The sequence below is a fragment of the Apodemus sylvaticus genome, chromosome 18 (assembly GCF_947179515.1).
Source record: "Apodemus sylvaticus chromosome 18, mApoSyl1.1, whole genome shotgun sequence".
NCBI lineage: Eukaryota > Metazoa > Chordata > Mammalia > Rodentia > Muridae > Apodemus > Apodemus sylvaticus.
In genome coordinates this window covers 28503920-28525774 of record NC_067489.1, presented here as the reverse complement: position 1 = coordinate 28525774, position 21855 = coordinate 28503920, and the positions used below count along the sequence as shown (strand labels likewise).

At 44.1% G+C, this 21855-nt stretch overlaps 2 protein-coding genes and 1 non-coding gene across 4 annotated transcripts; 2 read left to right on the top strand and 1 right to left on the bottom strand.

Annotated features, from left to right (window-relative positions):
• Positions 1-2397: 2397 nt before the first annotated feature.
• Mak16 (MAK16 homolog) lies at positions 2398-10474 on the top strand. Its single transcript, XM_052161970.1, has 10 exons — positions 2398-2487; positions 4502-4551; positions 4633-4742; positions 4826-4890; positions 5009-5160; positions 6152-6206; positions 7856-7930; positions 9329-9445; positions 9765-9830; positions 10004-10474. Exons 1-10 carry the CDS (start codon positions 2473-2475, stop codon positions 10187-10189), a joined length of 891 nt encoding a protein of 296 aa, XP_052017930.1. The 5' UTR covers positions 2398-2472; the 3' UTR covers positions 10190-10474.
• Tti2 (TELO2 interacting protein 2) lies at positions 9276-20393 on the bottom strand. 2 transcript variants are annotated; one of them, XM_052161969.1, is made up of 8 exons: positions 19317-20393; positions 17113-17299; positions 16360-16452; positions 14858-15045; positions 14641-14784; positions 11984-12146; positions 10851-10954; positions 9276-9375 (listed from the first exon to the last, which is right to left on the bottom strand). In XM_052161969.1, exons 1-8 carry the CDS (start codon positions 19964-19966, stop codon positions 9291-9293), a joined length of 1614 nt encoding a protein of 537 aa, XP_052017929.1. In that variant the 5' UTR covers positions 19967-20393; the 3' UTR covers positions 9276-9290. The 2 variants fall into 2 exon arrangements, with proteins under 2 accessions (XP_052017929.1, XP_052017928.1); XM_052161968.1 differs by lacking the exon at positions 9276-9375 and having other exon boundaries at positions 10740-10954; positions 19317-20392.
• Positions 20394-20733: 340 nt separating this feature from the next.
• On the top strand, positions 20734-20837 carry LOC127669043 (small nucleolar RNA U13). Its single transcript, XR_007974256.1, has one exon. It is a non-coding gene; the product is annotated as a small nucleolar RNA U13 (small nucleolar RNA).
• Positions 20838-21855: the final 1018 nt, after the last annotated feature.

Here is a 21855-nt window from a genome sequence, read left to right as displayed (position 1 = left end):
CTACCAATGAATCTGAAAAATGCCTTGCCTTACAACACGTTTTGTTTTTTCTATATCTGTAAAAACATTGTGAGATCATTTTCACTTTGGAATATCATTTAGAACAACCACAATCATGTTCCCTGTCCCCGGTCAGCGACAGGGTTTCTCTGTGTGCCTCTGGCTGTCCTGGAACTCACTCTGTAGACCAGGCTGGCCTCGAGCTCAGAAATCTGCCTGCCTCTGCCTCCCAAGTGCTGGGATTAAAGGTGTGTGCCATCACTGGCCATTATTTTTTCAATGTAACCTTGTGTTTACACACTGCTATGTGAAGTGTGAATCTTGTCAGGGAATTGTAGCCCTTTATTTGGCCTCTTTGGACCTTGCACTTAGGTGCTTTGTAGAAAGATACCTTCTTCCTTGAAGGCAGTGGATGCCACCACCTTTTAAAATCATTCACAGCTCAATGTTGGGGCTCACATTTGTAATCCCAGTGGAGAAGGTAGGGAGGCAGGAGGATTACTCCCAGGTTTGAGGCCAACCTGGGATGCTATACAGTGAGTTGCAGACCAGCCTGTGTTACAGTGACACTCTTGTCTCAAAAAACAAATAGATGGCCAGATATAAATCGAGTCAGGGCTATAGGTTTTGCTCAATGGTAGAACCTTGTCTGGTATGATTAAGGCACTGGGTTCCCTACAACCACACACAAGGCCAACTGCACTGTTGGTTGTTTGAGAACTGTGAGAGAAACTGGTATTGTTTGAGCAGAGATGCAATCTAGCTACTAGGTTTTTGTTTTTTGTTTTTTGTTTTTTTGGTTTTTTTTTGTTTTGTTTTGTTTTTTTTTTGTTTTTTTTTTTTTACCCCAGACATTTACCACAAAGGTCAAGGATAGGCTGCATGCACTTCGGGCCTGGGTTCCTCCTGGTTTAATTTCCTACTGATCTTTCCTCTTGCTCTCCATTCTCTAGCCCATACCTTTTTCTGCCCCATCTTTACTGCAAGTATCTCTTTAATTTCAGGGCTCTCCATTTGCCTTTTATCCATCCTTAAAGGGCACACACACACACACACACACACACGCCCTGTTGCCAGGACTTATTGCATCACCTCATCGAGATTCTCTATCTAGTTACCACTTCTACGCAATTCTCCCAATAAACCTTTCTAAAAGAGCCTGACTTCACTAACTTACTTCACGTTATCCTTGTCGTTTTCACCATCACCAACATCGGGATGTGGCCTCCCTAATACTCAAGTTGGTCTCTAAAAGATTTACTTATTTTATGTGTTTGAGTGCATAATAGCTGTCTTCACATACACCAGAAGAGGGCATCAGATCCTATTACAGATGGTTGTGAACCACCATGTAGTTGCTGGGAATTGAGCTCAGGACCTCTGGAAGAGCTGCCAGTGCTCTCAACTGCTGAGCCATCTCTCCAGTTTCAAGTTGTTATCAAGCTCCCAAACAAACCTCCCCACTAGCTGAGAATGTTTTATACGGTTCACAGCTGCTTCATAGCTTTTACAACGCTTTGGGTTACTTAAACATTACCTTTACAGTATATGGTACAATTCTCTGAATCCCATGACTAAGTAAAAACCTTGAGTGTTAGAACTTTTTTCCCCTTCTTTGTTGTTCTATCTCTAGATTCTGGGACTGTATTTGGCACATGGCAGTTGCTTCAAAATCATTAGAAGTACTTAATGGCTTTCGGGATGGAGAACCAGGGAAGCAAACCTCATTTTATTATTTCTCCTGATGACCTTTTAAAAGCAGCTGCCTGGATATCTCAGGCCTGGATAATGGCTCAGGAAGTAGCGGGAGCCTGGTAACTTGAGTTTGATCCCTAACACTTGTGTAGAAGAAGCAAGGCAGGGACGGAAGAAATCTGTCAGTGTTAGGGTCACATGCATACAAGTTTTTTCGTTTGCTGTTGTTGTTTCACTACGATGACACTACCGTGAGTATTTCAAAGTGAGAATGGAGATGGCTGCTAGAAGTTCCCTGGGTTGGTAAAAGGGCTGACAGCTTCAGGCTTTAAAGACTCGCGGCCACAGCCCAGGAATGGGACCGCAATTAGCATTAAATCCCCGCGCGTGCACAGCGGGGCCTCGGGGGCGCGCCTTCTATTAGAGAGGACGAAGAAGCCCCGCTTTTTAGAGGTTTGGAGCGTGCCCACTTAAGTAGCCAGACAGAGACAGAACAAACAGAACCAGACACTATCTACGCCCCTAAGGCAAGAGATGCCCGAGGCGAGCACGCCGCGAACCAGGCGAGCGCTGGTGCGGCAGCGCGCACGCTCATTGCGCTCGGAGACCTCACGGGCTTCTGGGAAATTGGGGCTTTCTCGCGATAGGCTAGCGGCTCTCCGGAAGTGGCTCTCCGGAAGTGGCTCTCCGGAAGTGGCTCTCCGGAAGTGGCTCTCCGGAAGAAGCGTGGCTGCTTTCCCGGGACAACCTAACGCAGCGAGCTGACCCGCCGGGACCATGCAGTCGGACGACGTGAGTCCCCTCCTCCCGCTCTGGCGCCCCGGGGTTTGTGCGGCATTTCGCACATTTAGGACTCAGACCCGCATACTCAGCCGGCCCGTTCGTCTCCTGTTTTCTCGGATTGCGAGGCTTCCAGAGCCCCGATTTCCGATAGCGGGTCCCCACGCGAGTTTGAGAGGCCAGGACGCCCCAGCCTCAGCCCGCTGGATCGGCTTCTTTAGTCCCTGGTACTTAGCAGTAAAGCCCCTTGTGCCAGTTGCCATCTGAACGGCAGTTGTCTCGGGAATGGCCAGGCGGGAGAGATGCGATGTTTAAAGTTTAAGGGGCTCATCCATCATGAGCGTTACTTTCCCTGTGTTAGGCGTTTATCTTGCTCTACTGTCTGCCCGAGTCGTAATTTCCCAAGTAAGACTACTTTTGACTGTTTACAGGAGTTGTAAGTACATAGCAAGTGTCTGACTGGCGTAGGCACTGTGGTAATTAGTTGTTAACAGTCGGACAAGAAGACTAAAAAAGAAAAAAACCCTCTGCTCTCATGAGCACTCTGGGGATGGAGAATAAATAGGCGAAGCATTTGCGTGGTAAACGGTACTATGAACGAGGAGTAATGGAGAAACCATTGCAGATAGACTACTCACATTGGACTAAAGACCCAAACATTGGGACTGAATCAGCCACTGAATAGCGCTAGGGCCAGGCAGTGATGGCACACACCTTTAATCCCAGCACTTGGAAAGCAGAGGCAGGCGGATTTTTGAGTTCGAGGCCAGCCTGCTCTACAGAGTGAGTTCCAGAACAGCCAGGGCTACGTAGAGAAACCCTGTCTCGAAAAACAAAAACAAACAAACAAAAAGAATAGCGGAGGAATAGTAAAGGTACAAAGATGGGAGACAGGGAAGGAGTGGTACTGAGGGCACCAATGGGACTTGTTACAAGAATCCAAAGGATGAGGGGGGTGCTGGATTTAATGTTTGCCCGGGTAAGGTAGGGTTGAACCTTGAAGGAAATGATTTCAGGTCTTTTCTTAATGAGAACTGGAGAGCTGAGAGTTGCATTGCAGAATGTTTACCACTGGGATCCTTTTAGAGATGCCAAGTGGGCAACTGGATGCATGGAGAAACCTGGTGCCCAGGAAAGAGGTCTGGCCAAATGATATGCAAAAGTCACGAACCGAACGATACCCCCACCTCCCTTGTTTCCTATGCCCACCCATACCCCTGTTAAATCCCCAATGTGTGTTTTATTCTTTGACCCCTTGTTTTCCCCCTTTATGCTCACACACATAGGTGGCACCACTTAAATACTGTCCACCTCACCAGGTACTGTGATATAAGGACTGTGCTTTCATCCTGCAAACACCTAGAGTTTGTGATGTCAGGGCTTGGGGATGGCAGTGCCATTACTTTGGAATGCAGGACACTTTAGTGAGAAGTTGTAAAAGGTAATAAAGTTGTGGCAGTTGTGGTATGTGTGTCTAAGCATCTACTACTGTGCAGACTTGGACAATGGAGAATGAACACATGTGAAAAATGTTACAATGTAAATGTGATAGGGCTCATAGATGCTAGAATGTATGTGTGTAAAGAAAAGAATCCCGGGGAAATAGTTACTTTTGATGAACTTTTATTGCTGAGTAATAGGGTACGGTTATCATATCTGAATTTAGGTTTTTCTTGTAAACAAACACAAAGAACACTTCCTTTGTTTGTTTCCAAGATATGAATTCATGTTACCTTGTAAAGGGAACGAGTGGGAGCTATTAAAAGATAGTTCCTTCTTTTCATTCCCTAAAGACTTTCCTCACCGAGGCACCCAGCAATGCGCTCTGACATGGTCCTCATCATCTGTGTTTGTGTTTGGTGGTGGTGGTGCTGCTGCTGGAGACTACAGTGAGCTTTGCACATGCTGGGCAAGGATTCAGCCATGGAGCCCCAGCTCCATGAGGCCGTCCAGAGAGCAGTGCCTCTTTTTATATTAAACAGCATCTTTGGGGCCGGAGCAAAAGGGCTTTCATTCTGTCTTGCAGGTTATCTGGAATACACTAGGAAACAAGCAATTTTGTTCCTTCAAAATAAGGTGAGTGCATTGCAGCCTAGACTAAAGTGTATTTATTTAGTTGTCCCCTTGGTTGTAAACATTTCTTTCCTTGTATCCTAGAACCAAGACTCAGGGCTTTTGCAGAAATGAATACAGTCTGACGGGTCTGTGCAATCGGTCATCCTGTCCCCTGGCAAATAGTCAGTATGCTACCATTAAAGAAGAGAAAGGTATGGAAACTACATAACAATTTATAAACAGATGTCTATAAGTCTCTCTGTAAATATAGTAAAGCTGTTTAACTTCTCTTCAGGACAGTGCTACCTGTACATAAAGGTTATAGAACGAGCAGCTTTTCCTCGGCGTCTCTGGGAACGGGTAAGACTCAGTGAGAAAATCTCTACATTTCAAAGCCACCCTCAGTGGTCTCGGGATGGAAAAGGAAGACCTAACTTGATTTGCCCTTCCTCCTCATGTTTCCCTTTCTGTTCCACAGGTACGACTTAGTAAAAACTATGAGAAAGCACTGGAACAAATAGATGAAAATTTGATTTACTGGCCCCGCTTTATCCGACACAAATGTAAGCAGAGGTTTACCAAGATAACCCAGTACCTGATTCGAATCAGAAAACTTACACTGAAGCGACGGTAAGGCCAGCTGGTCCCTTGTTCACAGTCTGTCTATTACTGTCTCTGGACCGTGTCACAAACCATGTTTTCCTCCTAAATTTGGCTGTGACTAATCTTTGATAATATGCCAGAAAAACTTTGAATTAAAGGTGTGTCCAGTGGTGCTGCAGGATTTTAAAACAGAATATGTGATAACCCTGGCTACCTGGATATTCTGTGTGGTTCACTGAGAAAAGCTTAAAGATTTAAAATGTGATTAACAGGAGTATGAACTACACTCAGTAATTGATGTGATACACACAGATTCAATAGAACACCTTCTCTTTTTGTTTGTTTGGTTTTTTTGAGACAGGGTTTCTCTGTGTAGCCCTGCATGTCATGAACTCACTCTGTAGACCAGGCTGTCTTTGAACTCAGAAATCCACCTGCCTCTGCCTCCCAAGTGCTGGGATTACAGGCGTGCGCCACCACCGCCTGGCTGTAGAACACCTTCTTAAGGAGTGTAAGCATGAAGGCGTTTTTATTGCGATCAGCAAAGAATGTTAAAGATCATGTGCATCTTTTTTTTTTTTAAATTCATTTTTCTTTGCTCATTGAAGCATTAATCTTACTGTAGTGAACCTAAACAAAAAGGACCACATTAAAATACATGTCAAGGGAGCTGGAGAGATAGCTCAGTGGTTAAGATCACTAGCTGCTCTTTGAAGGGTTCTGAGTTCAGTTCCCAGCAACCGCTACAGATGATGGCTCACAACCAACTAACTGGGATCTGATGCCCTGCATAAAATAAGTAAGTCTTAAAAAATAAATACATATCAAAATATCTGACTTTTGGTAGAGGGTTAAGACAACATTTCACCCTGTAGTCAGGCTGGCCTGGAAGTTACTATGTAGCTTTCAACTCAGTGATCCCTCTGCCTCACTGTCCATGCTGAGTCCCTAATGGGAGCTGCTGTTCTTTTATCTTTAAAGTGAACTTGAATGTTCTAATATATTTGATTTCTGCTAGGAAGAAGCTTGTTCCTTTGAGTAAAAAGGTTGAACGAAGGGAAAAACGAAGAGAGGTAATATGTTGTTCTGGTATTTACATGGTTTCTATATTGTCATGTAAGAAAGTTGTTTCTTGCATGAGATTCATAATAAGTCACTAATGGGGCAGTTGGTCTCTGTATCTTCAGATTTTTAAAATTTTCACTAAAGGTTGAAAATAGGTACTCTGAGGTGTTTGGGTATAATAAAAAGAGTATCTTAGACAACTCTATCTAAAAGCCTTTAAGTCAAAATATTTCATAATTTAGATTTTTGGCATTGCCTGCCTCATACATACATTACTTTCTGCAGAGTTTAGACAATATCTTTAGTCTTATGGCTATTTTGGCTATATTATTTAGAAAATAGAAGGGTTTGATTGTGCGATTGTTTTTATTTTTTAACAAAAAAAATGGATACAGTGATCTCAGATTAAGCTGCTCTGGAGTAACCTGGGTGGTTTGGTTCCTAAGGAGGGTGATGGCGCGTGGTTACTAAAGGCAGCAGCATGCATGAAGAAGGCCTGCTCCTCAGCTTTGCCCAGAGGGTGCTGTCAGGCCATCTCACTGACGTGACAGTTGTGCTGAGCTCCACTGGTTGTCAGGACCTACACTTGGGAGTCAGCTCTCCCCAACAAGTCCATTTCCAGTCCTCTGCATTCTCTCTCTCTCTCCCTTTAAACGGCATTTGCCCCACTCTGTCCTGTCCCTTTAAGGAACACATCCTCAATCTTTGGTCCTTTATTCTCACTAATCACGTGGAGCTTTCGAACTCAGATTTACTATTTCATTATTGTCCCAGACAGCAGCTTGCTGTGTGAGCAGAACTGGCCTGGCCAGGTGCAGATCGCCACACAGCTTCTGTGACTGCAGACTCCTGCCACTGTCAGGTTTTTACTCTGCTATTTATCCTTCCACTTTTATTCAGGACCAGCTAGTAAGTCTCCACAGACCCTAACTCTCAAACATCCTTGCAGACATTTCAGAATAAATATACCTTCTCCATGTGAATTCAGAGGACACTTCCTCTCATTATTAAGCACCTTCTGAACTTCTTTTTTATCCACCTAATGTATTTCTTATGAGTGTATGCAGAGCACACATGCATGTAGAAACTGGGTGACAGTTCTCAGGTCCCTTCTACCTTGTGTTTGAGAGGAGATCTTGTATTGGCTTGAACTCTAGGCCAGGATCTTTTCTACAAGCTTCAGGGTTCTCTCTACCTCTGCCTCCTCTCTCGCTATTGGCACGATTACAGGTGTATGCCATCACGCCTGGTGTTCTACAGTGCTCTGGGAGTTCAGTCTCAGATCCTCATATTTGCAGTCAGGCATTTCACCCGCTGAGCCATCTCCCTCGGCCCATCGGACATTCCTAAATGTAGGTAAGCAGATAGGTGTAGTAGGTCTATCAAGGGTTTGCTAGAAATTCAGAGTGCTATTGCTAAAGTCATAAGAATTATTTTCGTTTTATTTCTTTGATGTATTTATGCAAATTTTAGAAGGAAACTTCTCGTTGAAAAGCTCCCAAGAGGTCTTGAGAGACCAAGAAGTGTATCTGGCTAGAAAGGCAAAAGCCTTGCTAGTACATAACCACATCATGCCATTTTTAAACATAGGTAATTGTATGTGTACAGGCTGGAAAGTAAGTCCTGATGGAGTAACGCTTTGGTCTTTTTTTTATAGGAAAAAGCATTAATAGCTGCCCAGCTGGACAATGCTATTGAGAAGGAGTTGCTGGAGAGACTGAAACAAGATACGGTAAGAAAGCTAGTAGTGTTGGGACAAGTGTTTTCTTAGGTAGTAGTACCTGCTGGGACTTAAGAAAAATGCAGTATTTTTAAACACATCACCCCACCCTAGACACATGTGACAAGGCCCTAGAGAAACCGGAAGCAGAAAGTCTTCCCACCGCAGTTTGTCCACAGAATAAAGCAAGTCTATGTAGGCCTGTCTTCCTGATGAAACTCTCCCCTTGGCTGGTACCTCTAGGTGATGTTTGCAAGCTTACCAGTTCTGTATAAAAGCAGCATAAAAGTCATAGGGTTGGTTTTCTGGCTTTGGTTGTTTCCCCTGTCCATGCACAGCCTCCAGGGACAGAGCTGCCTGGGGCAGCGAGGGGATGAAAAGACAGGCGGAAAGCTGCAGTTAATGGGCTGGGAAGAGAGCAGGGCTCTTGGAAGCTCGGCCACATTTATTGTACAGAGCTGACAACTCAGGGAGGCAGGTTATAGCTCACAGCTGAACAAGGGAATGGCTTAGTGTGGATACATGAGGAGGCAGGTTTGTGGACACTGCCGGAGCAAGGAGACAGGTTTACCTGATCTCAGTAGCAGTGTCTCTAGTGGAGATACTTCAGACCCTCAGTACTGGGTGAAGTGACCTAGGACACATGTTCTACACACCTTTGCACTCAGACCAGAGGTGGCTTCACCATCCCTGCGGAGGTGGCTCTGGGTCCTCGGCATAAATAGTCACTCAGCACCTCACTCATTTTGGAACCTCTCCCTCCTTATAGTTTATCTTGTTGTTTTGAGACCACATCTAATGATATCCCAGACTGACCTCAGATTGTAGCAAAAGATGAGCTTGAATTTTTGACCCTTCTGCCTCCAGCTGTGCTGTATTATAACTGTCATCATGTCTGGTGTATATGATGTTGGGATTGGACCTGAGGATTGATATATGCTGAGCTTCACCCCAGTCTCAACGCCTAGAGCCTTTGCTTCTTGTGTATTTCTCTAATCTTTTAAGGGTCTTTTAAAAAGTCTCTTTTTAAAAAAATGTCACTATTGCTTCTCAACTTAGATTGTTTTTTTTTTTAAATATTTATTTATTATTAATTGTAAGTACACTGTAGCTGACTTCAGACACCCCAGAAGAGGCATCAGATCCCATTACAGATGGTTGTGAGCCACCATGTGGGTGCTGGGATTTGAACTCAGGACCCTCGGAAGAGCAGTCCATGCTCTTAACCACTGAGCCATCTCTCCAGCCCTCAACTTAGATTGTTAATGTCAAAAACATTCTGTACCTAGGCTGGAAAACTGTACAGAAATATAGTTTATTCCTGGTGATAAATAATACGGTTGTAGACAGAGGAACTTGGAAAGTGTGAGACTCAAACATAGTTACAGGCGGTCTGTGTTTGTTCTTCAGTATGGCGACATATACAACTTCCCCATCCATGCCTTCGACAAGGCCCTAGAGAAACAGGAAGCAGAAAGTGACTCTGAAGATGAAGAAGAGGAGGAGGAGGAGGAAGATGAAGAAGAGGTAAGTATGGTTTGCCTTGTTTTGAAACATAGTGACCTGTAGGACAACGCGTTTTTGTAATTCAGAGGTGACATGTCCATCACCTCTTGTATCTTGTGATGATTAGTTTTGGTTTAGCAGGGCTTGGCCAACAGATTGTGTGTTGACTTTTCATACACATGCCTGGTTTTCCTTTTACTTTCTAAGTGTTAACCTGACAGGAATAGGCTCTGGTGGCTGTGTGTGGACTGATTCACTCCTTTATGGAAAGAGGTCAAACTTGATGTTGGACTACGTCTTCAATGTCTTTTTTTTCTAACCAGTAACTGTTTCCGTCTAGGATGTGGGGAAGAGAGAGTTTGTAGAAGATGATGAGGTAGAGGAGAGTGACCTGAGTGATTTTGAGGTGAGCCCTGTAGGGCAAAGAATGGCTTGTGGCCCCATCAAGGAGGGAGGAAAGGGAGGATCTGAGCACAGGAGCAATGAACAAAGGCATGGTTTGCTCTGAACCTGTAGTGCAGTGAAGGGCGTTGGGGAAACCTTGCACTTTCCTGGTCTGACTCTGTTTCTACATATTAGGATATGGATAAGCTGAATACTGACAGTGGAGAAGACCAGGATGACGAATCCTCTGAAGAAGAGGCTCATAAGGCCAAACACAAAGGCAAAGCACCCTTGAAAGGACCTTTGCGGAAGAAGCGGGCCTATGTGGAAATAGAGTATGAACAGGAGACAGAGCCCATGGCCAAAGGCAGAACCACATGAGCTCCCTTCACACCTTTTATCCTGAAACAGTCCACACTGGCTGCTGGGCTCTTTTGTATTCTATTTCCTAAAGTTATTTTGTTACAGAAAGTTATTTATATTGTTATCTTCAGTGGAGCAGATATCTGGAATGAATCTGAAAGAGCCTTGAATTGTAAGGAGTATTTTTATAACACATGTGCTGTGACAGCTTGAGACCAAGGAACCTAACAGATGACTTCTTGGAACTGAAATGGCACTAGCTGTAAATATCTAAATTACAAGTGCTGAATTCTCTCCTCCCAATTTTTTTGTTTGTTTGTTTTTTGGATTTGGGTTTTTTGAGACAGGGTTTCTCTGTGTAGCCTTGGCTGTCCTGGAACTCACTCTGTAGACCAGGCTGGCCTTGAACTCAGAGATCCACCTGCCTCTGCCTCCCAGAGTGCTAGGATTACAGGTGTGTGCCACCACTGCCCGGTTCTCTCCTCCCAATTTTTACTTAGAAATGTCAGTATTTCAATTTTTTTTCTTACTCAGTTTTCTTATGCGAACAAATTGGAGGAGATAAAAATTTCAACTTAAAATATTTTAATACAAAAATAGATTTTTTTCTTTTACCCCCATAACTCCATCCATGTGATCTGGGATAAGAGGAGCAACCTCTTTTGCGGGTTAGTCATCTTCAGGGTCTTCGCCAGGAGAATCAGCAGAGCCCTGCCGCACCTTCCTGATGCAGCTTACCACTGTGCTGTCTTCACAAGATATCGCAATTCTAGCCAGAAGATCCTGAAACACACACGAGCAAACAAGCACTGAGTTCTGGTTCCACACAGCCTTTCCTCTTGTCACATACTCAAAAGATGAAAGACTGCATGGCCCTAGGGGAGTGCCTCCATCAGAACAGATGTTACTTAGCTCTCCCACGCTTAAGAACCTCCTCATTGTAGCCAAAACAACTTCGGCCTGGACCCTCAGCTAGAAAACTGCCCAACACAAGGCTGCAGTGCCAAAGAAACTGAAAGACAGCAAGCCACACTCCAGCTCTACATATTTTGGGGTATGGATTTCTTCTCTTGCTCCTTTAAACTGGAGACTTCTAATTGTGGTAAAAAATAAGAAATTAGAATTTCATGTAAATAGACAAACTATGGTCTTGAGAATTTTGAGGAATTATGAAATCAAAGGAATAATTTCCTACTGATTTATGGAAAATGGAAGACAGCTCAGTGGGATGAACATGTTTAAAACTTGTGTCATCAGTGAGAAAGCCACACCAGTAATCTCTGCGCAGGGAGGAATAACTAAGCAGACCCTTTGGGTTTCTTTGGTTATCGAGACAGCCACGCCTGCTAAAGCGTTCCATGCCTGTGAGAGATCTTGTCTAAAAGGAAAAGTGGGGGCTGTGAGGAATGACACCCTACACTGGCCCTACCTGTACAAGCACACCCAAGAATATGAACAAGCTTCTAGAAAGTGCCCCTCCCATAATTAACAATATTACTCCTTGGTAGCTTATAGCTTCATTATTTCTTTTGACTTTATTAATACTGGTTATAACTCAAAAGTCTAGAATAGAATTTGCTAACACAGTAGGTGTCGTGTCAATCTCAGAACTTAATTTTATAAAGTCTTTGTGGCATTTGCTTGTTCTTTTTTTGTCCTGAATGCCAGTAACATCTGATCCTCTTTTTGCTCTATGGTAAAATATCATTAAAAGAGCCCAGCCTTTTCTCCAGAACTCTGAGGGGCATGCAAGTAGTAAACCACTTAGGACAGTAAGGCCAGTTGACATGGAGTTGCAGATGCTTGTCTTACCTTCACCTGCCCCTGTGAACAGTGGTCCAGAAGAATCAGGCAGTCTGTGGCTTCCTGGAGCACTGCAGTCTTGGCAGCCTCAGTTGTGGGGATCATATCCCTCGCCACATCACAGATCAGTTTCAGGAGAGCCTTTAGTAAGACCACAACTCTGCAGGAAATTCTGGAATTGGGAAGAAAAACATCATATTCCAAACTGGAATGTTAAACTTGGATGAGACTTGGTCAAGCATGGAAAAACAGAAAGAAGTCAAGATGTTTGTTATCTCGTCTGAAAAACAAACCAAACACAGACTGCAGATTGTTAGCCTCAAAGTTCCTGATATTTCTCTAGCACTTCTGCCTGTGTACACACATTGGGAAGTTCAAGAAACTTCAACAGTCTGGAAGCAGAAACAGGTTGATCTCTGCTAGCTTTAGAGCAGCCAGGGACCCTATCAACAAAAACCATAAAACCTAACGAAGTTTCCTGCCAAAGCTTGATCCCCAGCATGAGCTGAGGAGGGGAGTTGAGATCCTTCCTCTTCAAGGCTCCCCTACACCCCCTTTTTTTTTTAAATTTATTTTTTTTACCAGTGTTAAGGAGATAGTCTGCAGTCATAGAACTTTGAGCCTGACTTAGAGTGAGTCTGCAGGCAGTAAGTGGTACATGCTTATAATCCAGGCAGTCAGGACCCAGAGGCAGGAGGACCTGAAACTTGAGCTTTACTACAGAGTGAAACAGCCGTAAAAGATAGACAAGGATGACCTAAATGTCAACATTAGTTCAGTCTTGGGTGCCTTGCTTGCTTTTAAGTCTAGTTTATTGTCTATTAGTCCTTTTGATGAAATGGACATAGTATTCATTACATGACATTCTGACTATACAACATGCCATCAGGTCATTGGCTCTTACTTGGTAAATTTTACTGAAAGGTGGAAAAATATAAAAACAGAACATTTCTGACTAAAACTGACTAGTTTCCATCTTTTATCTCAATTGTTGAGTGTTTTGCTATGGCTTGTATTTCTCTAACCGTTCATTAGTCTGCTGTATTTACCACTTCCCCGCTCTCTGCCTTAACACTGCCTTTCTTAGAATCTTTACCCTATGAAGGCTCAGTATAAAATTAGCTTCATTCAGTTTCACTTACACGACTATTCATTCTCTGAATACTTAATGTACCTAATGACAGGTACTGAGTGCTTCAGAGATGCATAGTAGATGTGGCTATCTATCCTGTAGTTTAGTGGGGGACAAAAATAACAGGTGAAAAAAATGCAATATAGTTAGGTAGCTCAGATTGTCACTGGGGCAAGTTTCTTGATACCTGGTATATTTGTAAAAAAAGAATATACTCCAGCAGACTGTCGGGGCTCGGGCTTGTCTGGCTAACCTTTCCATTTCCTGCAAGACAGCTGCTGGGTGACTAGATGGTGGAGATTCCAGTTTATCCCTGACACCTTTGAGCCTCATACGGAATGTCTTCTAAACAAGTATGTCCTAAGTTAGCAATCTAATCACTGCCCTGGCAAATGTTGAATGACTGTCTTGAAGCGGTCCATTCCCAAATAGACTGAAGATCTCTAAGATGAACACAGTTAAACATGATTATGGAAGCATTTCAGGATCAAGCCTATACTGCTGTACATGCCAGGCAAGTGCTCTCACATAACTACCGCATAACTACACTCTGGGAAGAGCCCGTGTGTGTGGCATGTTGAATGAGAATGGACCCCATAAGCTCATACTTAAGCACCTGGTCCTCATGATGGAGCTGCTTGGAAAAGTTTAGGTGGTGTGACACTGGGGTGAGCGTTGAGGTTTTAACTGCCATTCCTTCAGTTCTCATTCTTTGTGCCTGGAGATGTGTGCTCTCAGCTACTGCCCCACAGCCATACCTGCCTGTCTGCCAACATGGTTGTCATGGACTTGAACCCTCTTAATCTGTAAGCCCAAAACAAACTTTCTTCTGTAAACTGCCTTCATCATAACATAATCATAATACAGCAATGTTTCCCCACTTACATGACCATAAATTTGTTTTGTGATTTTCTTCCCCACCATGTCTCTGCCTATCTCTCTCTCTCTCTGTGTGTACGTGTGTATGTGTGTCTGCCTCTCCCTCTCTGTATGTGGTGTGTGTATCTTTTTTTTTTTTTTTTTTGGATTTGTTTTTTGAGACAGGGTTTCTCTGTATAGCCCTGGCTCACTCTGTAGGCCAGGCTGGCCTCAAACTCAGAAATCCGCCTGCCTCTGATGGGGATTACAGAATGCTGGGATTACAGGTGTGCACCACCGCCGCCCGGCTGTGTCTGTCTTTTCTTGAGACAGGGTCTGTGTAGCCCTGAATGGGCTGAAACTTACTATATAGATAAAGTTGATCTCCAACTGATCTCTCTCAGGAAATCTGCCTCCTTAGTGCTCGAATTAAAGGGTTGTAGTACAATACCCAGCCTTGGAACTTTTAAGAAAGAGAAGGGATTTGTGACAGAACGTAGAACTACTAGCGACGAAAGGGGTTCAAATATAAACATCCAAAGTATCTTAGAAATGAAGAAAGTGAGAAGGATTCAGATACATTACATGTCCTGAATATTTTTATCTGGGCAAGTTCTGAAGAGACAATTAGCTGAAGCATGCCCTTTTAGCACATCTGTCAACTTGGATGCTGTACCTGGGCCAAGTATACTGCATGACAAGCTTCAGGGTTTCCAGGATCTTCAACCTAGTTTCATCTTCTGGTTCATCGTAAACCTCCAGATAACCAAGGATAACTCGTTCCAGCCTCTTTAAGTGCCGGACAGTTAGGATCCCCAACCTACAAACAGAGAGTGCCACACTAAGAAGGAGAGTGTGGGGCACATGCCCAGAGCCGGAGGCCAGGCACGCACTTGCTCACAAAGGCTGGAAGGTGGCTGGCGTAAGTCCGACGCAGCGCAAGGCGGTGCTCCGGCTCCATGTGGGTGAGGACCAGCTGCAGCACCTCATGACAGTGTGTGGCAGCTCGAACTGCCTCGCCCTGCCAGTGCAGGCCCTTCTCTAGGACAGGGAACAAGTCTAAGAGGCACAGGAGCACAGCCTATGGAAAAAGAAGGAAAAGAAACCAGAGTTCACTTATTTGCATTCACAAAATCCCTGGTTTTGCTAAGATTTTCATTAATGTACTGTCCCCGGGGCATGTCATAGAATTCTGAACAATAACCGTAACTAACGAACAAGGTCCAAAGTACTGCAAACTTTCAAACCTCCTGTCCAGAACTGTTCTTTACTAATCTGTGACATGGAAAGAATGGCGAAGTTAGGACCTTTCCCCAGGTTTTATGGATCTAGGTCTGTCCCGTAGACTGAGTGACACATAGGAGTTATGGGCTCTCTGCATGAAACTGCTCCCACAGAACAGTGTCCAAACTTCTTTATCTGAGGTTATAGTATCTAAACATTCCCTTTTAGCATTCCAGGGGCCTCAGGCTTTTCTAGGTATTTGAGGATTTTAAAAATCTCCTTTCTCCAACATGTCAATAAAATTTCTGAGAAAAACTGGATTCTCAGTACCCAAAATATTAAAGGTATTAAAAGCACACACACACACACACAAAAGGGGGAGTTGCTGGATATGGTGTTGTACATTGGCCATCCCAGCACTTAGTGGTCATGATCAATATAAGTTCCAGGGCAGCCTGGGCTAGAATCAGACCTTGTCACAAGAACCAAAGCCAGCGGTGAGAACAGGCTCAGTATGCACTGGCCTTGCATGTATGAGGGCTGGGATCCAATCTCAGTGCAAAGAAAAACTACCGCTTAAAACTTTCGATAGCTTGTTTCTCGTGTTCTTCTCCCTCCTAAGAAAGTGCCTTTTGCCCTTCATAAACATATCTCCTGTTATTCCCACCACTTCCTAAAGCTACTTTCAACCTCACTAGCTGACTATTACTGCTGGTCACACACTACACGCCTTGTAATAGAGCTTTGGTGAGTTGTGCATACACAGAGATATATGTGCACAGTCATATTTAATGTCTTCCAAGGAGTTTCAAGTCAGAAACACTTTCTGAGTCACTTCTTGGGACCTACCACAGACACATACTACACATCAGTAATGTCTGCTGGGAGTCTGACACAAGGTATCTACATACAAGAGATTTCAAATACATATGTCTACATGGAGCACCACAGAGGAAGAACACTTAATGAAAACACACCTACCCCCAAGTGGCATGTAGCTGACATGCATGCAGATAAAGCCCGGGCTGCATCTGCTTCACCCTCAGATCCCTTTAGTCAGGCAGAAGCTTGCAGGGCCTGACTTTTCCAGCTCCAAACTGTTCCTGCTTACAGAATAGCACCTTGTGCTCAGGCTAGAGCCCTGCAGTCAGAGGAGTAAATCTTCCCATACCTGAATGAGGTGGTGCTCGGGCATGTACAGGTGGCTGAGAAGGGCGTGGTAGAGGACCTGGGCTCTGTTGTACTGCAGCAAATCAGCAGCTGGCTGCAAGTGACAAAATGTCAATCATTTTAAATTAGATATGAGTACATGAAGATTCGGTAGACCACTCTCCTATGTGAACTGTAAAAGTTTCATATTTAAGAAGAGTCTCCTTCAGTAACATTTTGTATATTTTGCTATAAACTCATTTATTTTTACTTGAAAGTTACTAATTTCTATAGGCTTTTTTGCTTTTTTTCTTTTCACGTTTTTTAAATAATAAAGCATGAGGGGCTGGAGAGATGGCTCAGCTGTTAAGAGCACTGGCTGCTCTTCCAGAGGTCCTCAGTTCAATTTCTAGCAACCACATGGTGGCTCACAACCATCTGTCATGGGAACAGATGTTCTCCTCTGGTGTGTCTGAAGACAGCTACAGTGTACTCATATACATTAAATAAATAAAATAAATTTTAAAAAATAATGAAGCATGATCTTGTTTCTTCTATGATTACCCTTTTATTTATTACCAACATGATACTATTTCTACCAGGTTCAGAGAGAAAAATATATTTGGAGAAAAATATAAATAAGTGAATTACATGACTTAACATGAAAAGAAAGCTCCTTACAAAGACAAAAGTACAAAGCAAAAACAGATCAGACATGACATGCAGGCACGGGCGGGTTGGCTGCCCATCTGCAGGCCAGAGCTGAGGCACTTACCACATTAACCACAATGTGATGGAGGCACTGGACACCTAAGATTTTATTCTCAGTCTGATAGTCATCTGAGATGAGCAAAGATGGGGGAACTATCTTTTCTAGATGCTGGCTCAGCCAGGGCTGAGTGACTTGTTGGAGAGTCCACGAGAAAACATGTTTGACAGCAGGATTCTTCTTCCAGGTTTCCCTGAAAGGACACATGAAAACCACACTAAGTAAATGGCATGGCGTTAGCAAAAATAACACCTGAAGCTTAACAAGGAGTTCTTCTCTTCCTCCTCCTCTTGTGTTTATTTTTTTTAAAGATTTACTTATTTATTTAATTTATATACATAAGTACACGGTCGCTGTCTGCAGATACTCCAAAAGAGGGCATCAGATCCCATTACAGACGGTTGTGAGCCACCGTGTGATTGCTGGGAATTAAACTCAGGACCTCTGAAAGAGCAGTCAGTGCTCTTAACTGCTGAGCCATCTCTCCAGTCCCTATTTCTCTTGTCTTTAACAGATTTTATACATTGTGTGTGTGTGTGTGTGTGTGTGTATCTCCTATACAACTCTTGGTTTTTTCAAATACATTTTATGATATGAATTAAAATAATTTATGTATCTTATACTATATACACTTAGCAGTTGCCCAACTTGGGGTAATGTAAGCTTATGCAATGAGCAGCAGCCATGCAGGTGGATGACATGAGATGTGCTGAGAAGGGACAGAGAAGAATAAAGCTGTCTTTCCACTACAATGTCAAAGGAATAACGAAATCTGAGCATGAGTGCCAACTTAGAGCTTATAAAAGGAGTTTGCACATCTGACTCAATCTCATCGAAACACTAACTGTATAATAGGTATATCACCTTTAATTACAAATAATAAAAAAAGATTCATGGATGCTATCTGAGCTGGTCCTCCTCACAACAATGCACAGTGTTGCATCCCTGTATTCTGAGGTATGTGTACTTGAGGGGGTTGAAGCAGGAGGATCTCTCACAGTTGAGGCCAGCATGGATTACATAGGAAGTACAAAGCCAGCCTAGGAAGTAAGCAGGTCTTAATAAGAAAAAGAACGAAAGACCAGTTCAAAAGCCTTTAACTCCAGGTTTATGTCACCTCACCATTCCATAGGCAGAGGACTGGGGATCTAGTTCAGTTGGTAAGGTGCTTGTCTGACATGGACAGCACCCTGGGCTCAGTCCTCGGCAGGCTTGGGGAGACACTTGCCTGTAAGTCCAAGGCTTGTAAGCAGGATCAGAAATTCAGGCTACATGAAAAACTGCCTGAAGGGGCCAGAGAGAAGGCTCAGTGGTCAAGAGCACTTGCTGATTCTAGCTCCTAGCAACCACGTGAGGTGGTTCTCACATGCAAATCCTGCCCCCAGGGGACCAGATACCCCTGGCCTCCTCAGGCACCCGCACTCTCAAGAAGACACACACTTACACATAATTAAAATTAATAAAATCCTTTACAAAAACAACTGCCTGGGGCAGGTGTGGTGACACCCGCAGAAGTCAGAGGCAGAACAACCTCTGTTAGTTCCAGGCCAGCCTGGTCTACATAAAAGTTCCAGGCCAGCTGAGGGTACACAGTGAAACCCTATTTCAAAAATAAGTAAATAAAATGTAGATAAAATTAAGACCTGGCCGGAAAAAAACAAACAAACAAACAAAAAAAACCAAACCAAAACAAAAACAAAAAAAAACAAAACAAAACAATCCCAAAACACAGAAAGTACCAAGTCAAAACTCACAGCAAGTATGTTAGCTTATAGCAATCTAATTCAATCCACTTACTACAAATCGTTCTCACTATTTTATCCCAAGTATTATTCCTTATAATGTAATCACCTTACCTAATAATTATGAGCAAGTCAGAAGTCCCTATATTTACATTCACGCTGAGAGACTGGGTCTTTCCCCCAATACCTAAGGCTACCTGGCATAAGATACTTGATTCCATATAAACGGGACAGAATTTTCAATTTCCATGGCTATTCCATGGCTATGGTCAGAATTTCCAATATCCCAAGGCAGTTGTTCAGTGGAGAAAATGGGATTTAAAGACTTCAGTTCTAATCTTGAATTCGCTCCTATCTGATTACCTCTTTCCCAGATGAGCCACAACCGCTCTGGTCCTGTAGAAATCTATTATGTCAACCCCCCCACACACCCATCTTCCTGATAATAGTGAAAAGTTCAGTACTCACTTATTCAAATGGGGCTTAAGAAGACCCAAGACCACAGCAAATCTCCCTCGATCATCTTCATTTTCTCCGTATAGGAATCCTGCCACAGAACTGCACTCGGTAACTCGAAGCAGTAAAGACAGCACCTCACCCGCAACATGCTGAGACTTTGGACTGGTCCACGGCTGCTTCAGTCTGTGTGTGATGGCAAAAACATACGTGGGTCCTGACAAGTGTCGGAGGCCTGTCTTCCATGCAGGGCAGTCGGGGGAACTCTTGGCAGTTTCAACCTTCCCCAACAGCTTCAGAAACAGAGATCCAACTTCAGCTGCCTTCTCGGGCACTTGGGGATGCTCTTCGCTTCCATCTGCCGCCTCCCTGGGTGCGGCGAACTTCTCCAGGGCTTTCGCCACCTGTCCCAGGGTCTCGGGCATCCCCCGGAGGGATCCACCGCTCCCACTCCCCTCGAATAATCTGTCACCCTCGGCGGCTTCTATTAAGGCGCTGAGGTCTTGCAGAGCGGCATTTCTTGCGTTGCCTCGTCCTGATGACTCGTGGCGGCCGAGACCGTGCAGGATCTTGCAGAAGGCTTGTTCGAGGGCGGGGGGCGAGCCCTCTGCAGGCAGGGAGCGGCCGACCCCCGCCTTCTCGTCCGCGCTGTCCAGCTTCATTCCGGGTCGCACCCGTGGGCTGGGCTCCCCGCGGGGACAGAGACCACAAGAGGGAGGTGTCTGGAGTCTCAAAGGGAAGGTCGTCCGGGGTTGGGGGTCCCCCAGTGCACAGAACTAAAACCATACACGGTGAAGGCGCACGCTGCCTTACTTGCTGGACACAGGGATCGAGGGTCCGTCCATTCGGTTAAGTGGGTGTAAGGAGGGGCCTCTCTATGGTGAGAGCCTCATGCTCCTAACATGTTGCGAAATCTGTCTTTCTAAAGGCTCAAAATTTAAAAAAAAAAAAAAAAAAAAAAAAAAAAAAAAAAAAAAAAGGAAGTTAACTGTAAAGATAAACTACCGAACCGCGATACCAACAAGGTCCCGACACCTACAGATTTTCCCCTACACCATCTGTACTCAGCGACTTCCGGCCCTGGATAACATTGTTGCCGTAAAGCAAAACTAACTTCCGCCAGCGGAGCCGCAACACTTCTTTTTACGACTTGCGGCCAGAAAGCAACAAACAATTCGGCGGAGAAGGAACGAGTAAAAGGTGGAGCTATGAAGAATATATTTGCATAATGAAATGTTTGCGCATTAATTTTGTTTCTGATTTCATCTGCCAGGATGGAAACAAGAGAATTCTCACAAAATCTCAGTAATAGTTTTTAATCGTACTATATTTTGTATGTAAAAACTGAATAGGTCCGCAGCATGTCAGTCACCCTCGCTGTAAAACTGGTCAGACTTATTTGATACTTCCCAAGCAATGAACTACACCGATCCTTTCTGGTTCATAAAGCGTGATGATTGGGTGTTCATGCTATTGCGTGACATGTGCCGCCCATAATCCTTGTTACGACGTGGGCACATTACCCGTCTGACGTGAACTTTGGAGGATCCTTAAGTTCTGTTTCTTGTTTAAGCCAGAATTATGTTGTGTCCAGTGTGGCAGGTTTGTTCCTTAGGCTGTAAAAAGAGCTCTGGCGACTGTACCTAAAGTACACTCCATTCCCGACGAAACAGAAAGTGACGGAAGTTAGAAAGACACTTGTTAGAAAAAAGTTGCTGCCATAAGTCATTACTGTTTTGTGTATCAATGCTTTGTGCACATGCGTATTTGTGCACCTGGTGCACTCCTGGTCCCCGCGGAGAAAAGGGTGTAGTTCACTGAACTTGGATTTCTGAAAGTTGTTAGCCATCATCCTTCAGCTCCGAGGCATGAGCTTCTTAGTGTTATACTATTTGCCACTACCAGTGATGCCTCTGTGTGACCTCTTGCAAACTGCAAAAGCTCAGATCTCTATGTCTTAATTTCCGAATTGGGAAACAATACAGAATATGTGTTGTTATCTACAGATGTGTAGATAAGAATCGTCCCCATCTCTTAGAACTGTAGGGACAATTTTTAATGTACGTAAACGCTGAGGACAGTATCTGATCAGCATAAAGTTCATACAGGTGTTAGCTCCCATTACATTTCTTCTTTCCGAGGAAATCTGGTGATTAGAATTCTAACTCCGGACCTCTTTCTTTTGACTTTCCCCACTCTGACCAATTGGTGGCACTCTGATCAATCACTGTTAACCACTTCCAAGGGAAACCTTCCCTTACAAAAGCAGCTTGAGGCCAGTCAATAAGAGGTTATTGTGCCTGTACTGTGTGGGACGTTTCTTCTCCCTAACATGTGCCCTTTGTGTCCAGTGGATCCAGACGCCCTTTAGACTTGAGGAATGCTCTGTATTGTTGAGATCTCTCGCTGAGTTTCCCAGAGCCTGAGCCAGCCATGCCTGGCACAATTTAGTCAAGGCAACAAATGTATCCTGAATGCCCATGTCCACACACAGAGGACGGGCTGAATTGACCACGGCCCATCCACACAATGCAGCTACACGGAGCTGCGT

What these genes read in the sequence shown, in the direction of transcription:
- Mak16 (XM_052161970.1), top strand. An exon ending in AAACTTACACTGAAGCGACG is followed by an intron (nt 5,161 to 6,151) that starts GTAAGGCCAGCT and finishes GATTTCTGCTAG; the next exon opens with GAAGAAGCTTGTTCCTTTGA. An exon ending in AGAGACTGAAACAAGATACG is followed by an intron (nt 7,931 to 9,328) that starts GTAAGAAAGCTA and finishes TTTGTTCTTCAG; the next exon opens with TATGGCGACATATACAACTT.
- Tti2 (XM_052161969.1), bottom strand. Translation starts at nt 19,966, where the DNA reads ATGAAGCTGGACAGCGCGGACGAGAAGGCGGGGGTCGGCCGCTCCCTG. An exon ending in CCGAGCACCACCTCATTCAG is followed by an intron (nt 15,046 to 16,359) that starts GTATGGGAAGAT and finishes CTTTTTCCATAG; the next exon opens with GCTGTGCTCCTGTGCCTCTT. An exon ending in TCTCCTGGCGAAGACCCTGA is followed by an intron (nt 9,376 to 10,850) that starts AGATGACTAACC and finishes TCCTGTTTCTCT; the next exon opens with AGGGCCTTGTCGAAGGCATG.